At 35.4% G+C, this 3430-nt stretch overlaps 1 protein-coding gene across 4 annotated transcripts in view; it reads left to right on the forward strand.

The window, feature by feature from the left end:
* Window positions 1-1270: 1270 nt before the first annotated feature.
* DYNC2I2 (dynein 2 intermediate chain 2) overlaps window positions 1271-3430 on the forward strand; it is a gene marked incomplete at its 3' end in the record, with an annotated part of 29637 nt that continues 27477 nt past the window's right edge. For 2 of the 4 annotated variants that reach the window (XM_083422185.1, XM_083422184.1), the window contains exon 1: window positions 1271-1401. In XM_083422185.1, the coding sequence (XP_083278311.1) occupies window positions 1324-1401 (78 nt within the window). In that variant the 5' untranslated portion in view covers window positions 1271-1323. The remainder of the gene's footprint in view (window positions 1402-3430) is intronic. The other 2 variants (XM_083422186.1, XM_083422187.1) reach the window with 2 other exon arrangements.

The raw sequence follows: 3430 nt of genomic DNA on the forward strand, positions 1-3430 counted from the left end.
TTCTGCCATGAAAATAGAGACCTCCTCTTCCACATTCTGCCATGAAAATAGAGACCTCCTCTTCCACATTCTGCCATGAAAATAGAGACCTCCTCTTCCACATTCTGCCATGAAAATAGAGACCTCCTCTTCCACATTCTGCCATGAAAATAGAGACCTCCTCTTCCTCCCTCTAGAAGGAAAATAGAGACCTCCTCTTCCTCCATATGTTGTTCATATGGCTGGGATGGCTCCTCTTAGGGGTCGTGGGCCGGGTTAAACAAGGTGAAAGGGGTGGGCTTGGTGGGTCATTAATTATTTTCTCGTAATTAAAGGGTTCGAAGGAGCACGAAGACATAGGCTTGAATTCAGGCAAGAGGAGGTCCCTATCCTTGGCCACGTCTTGCGCCCATTTCATCATCTGCAACTCGATGATGAAACTCTCGCGGGAATACGGCCCTTTCCCGCCGTATTTTACCCGAGCTCTCGCGAGACCTAGGCCTCTTTTCGCCAAGTCTCGCGGGAATACGGAGCTTCCCGCGCTATTGTCCCACAGGTCTCGCGAGAAGACGGCTACCAGGCGCTATTTTCCCCCACATCTCGCGAGAAGTAGTCCGAAATCTCGCGAGAGAACGACTACCAGGCGCGATTTCCCACCACTTCTCGCGAGAGTTAGGCCTCTCCGCGCGATTCCCTTTCGAAATCTGGCGAGAGAACGGCGCTCAGGCGCTCTTTCCCCTCAGGTCTCGCGAGAAGTAGGCCTCTCCGCGTGATTCTCTCTTCAAATCTCACGAGAGAACGATTCCCCGGTGCTATTTCCCCACTTCTCGCGAGAGGTACTTCGAAATCTCGCGAGAGGCCGACTCCCCGGCGCTGTTTCCCACCAACTCTCGCGGGAAGCAGGCCTCTCCGCGCGATTTCGCCCCAATTCTCGCGGTGTTTCGGTCCGCCCCCCTCTTCTCGCGAGACCTTAGCCCCCTCCGCGATATTCCCTCCCAATTCTCGCGAGAATTCGACTCCCCGGCGCTGTTTCCCCCCAACTCTCGCGAGAAGCAGGCCTCTCCGCGCGATTTCCCCCCAAGTCTCGCGGTGTTTCGGTCCCCTTCCGCTCTTCCCGCGAGATTCCCCCCAATTCTCGCGAGAGCTCGTCTCCCCGTCTCCATTTCCCTTCAATTCTGTTAAGAAGTAAACGATTCCCTCCCGATTCTCGCGGGATTTCGGCTCCATCCGTCTCCTCTCGCGAGAACACGCTCCCCAACGCGTCATCTCCCCGCGCCGCGTCGCCGCCGTCGCCCTGGCAACGCGGCCTAGTGCGCCGAGAGAAGCCTCGGCCTTTCCTGCGCGATGTTCTCCGAGGCGGCCGGCGGCGCCGCGGACGTGGCCTCGGTGTGGCGGGCCGAGCGGGGAAGGCGCTGCGAGGAGGTGGGCGTCCTCTATTTATATTTCTCTATATTTCTCTATATTTATCAATATTATCTATATTTTTATATTTATATTTATATCTATATGTATTTACATTTATATCTATATTTATCTCTATATTTATATTTATATCTATCTTTATATTTATCTAGATTTATATCTAGATTTATATCTAGATTTATATTTATCTAGATTTATATCTAGATTTATATCTAGATTTATCTATATTTATATCTAGATTTATCTATATTTATATCTATCTTTATATCTCTATTTATATCTCTATTTATCTATATTTATATCTATATTTATCTATATTTATCTATATTTATATCTGTCTTTATATCTATCTTTATATCTATCTTTATCTATATTTATATTTATATCTATATTTATCTCTATATTTTTCTCTATATTTATCTATATTTATATCTATATTTATCTCTATATTTTTCTCTATATTTATCTATATTTATATCTATATTTATCTCTATATTTTTCTCTATATTTATCTATATTTATATCTATATTTATCTCTATATTTTTCTCTATATTTATCTATATTTATATCTATATTTATATCTATATTTTTCTCTATATTTATCTATATTTATATCTATATTTATATCTATATTTATCTATAATTATATCTATATTTGCCTCTATATATCCGTCTAAATAGAGATATATTTTCAGGGGAAGCTAAAGGGAGGATGGAAATTTGTATTTCTGCCCATGTTTATTTTTAGACCCCTATTAATCCAGTAATATATAACATTTAATCGATATATAATCCATATATAACAATTAATCAATAGATAACAATCTATCTAACTCTCTGTATAGTTATTATCTACTTGTATATTGATTAATATATAGTTAGAGTGCTATATAGATAGATAGATGCAGTTAAATAACAGTTAATCAATATATAACTAATAATCAAGATTAATAGATAGATAGATAGATAGATGTAGACAGATATATAACAATTAATCAATATATATTTATACATATATTTATTTTTAGACCCCTATTAATCCTGTAATTGATCAATCAAAAAAACTAGCCCCCTATTAATCCAGTAAGTAATATATAACAATTAATCGATACATAATCAATATATAACGATTAATCAATAGATAACAATCTATCTAGTTATTATCTAGTTATATATTAATATATAGATAGAGTACCATATAGATAGATGCAGTTATATAACAGTTAATCAATACATAATCAATATATAACTAATCAAGATTCATAGATAGATAGATAGATAACAATCAATACATTACAATCAATATGTAACTAATCAAGATTAATAGATAGATAGATAGATAACAATCAATACGTTACAATCAATATATAACTAATCAAGATTAATAAATAGATAGATAGATAGATAGATAAGAATCAATACATTACAATCAAGATGTAACTAATCAAGATTAATAAATAGATAGATAGATAACAATCAATACATTACAACCAATATATAACTAATCAAGATTAATAAATAGATAGATAGATAGATAACAATCAATATGTTACAATCAAGATGTAACTAATCAAGATTAATAAATAGATAGATAGATAACAATCAATACATTACAACCAATATATAACTAATCAAGATTAATAAATAGATAGATAGATAGATAACAATCAATATGTTACAATCAAGATGTAACTAATCAAGATTAATAGATAGATAGATCTAGACAGATATATAACAATTAATCAATATATAACAATCTAACTCTCTGTATAGTTATTATCTAGTTCTATATTGATTAATATATAGATGGAGTGCTAGATAGATAGATAGATAACAGTTAATGAATACATAATCAATATATAACTAATCAAGATTAATAAATAGAGAGAGAGAGATATACAGTTATAGATATAGATATATAAAACAATCAATATATAACAATCAATATAAAACTAATCAAGATTAATAAATGTATTTATTAGTAGTAGTAGTTACAAACAGGAGACTAAAGTACCAGAGTAGGTGGGG

This window comes from Podarcis tiliguerta (genome assembly GCF_965153285.1).
Source record: "Podarcis tiliguerta genome assembly, chromosome: W".
NCBI lineage: Eukaryota > Metazoa > Chordata > Lepidosauria > Squamata > Lacertidae > Podarcis > Podarcis tiliguerta.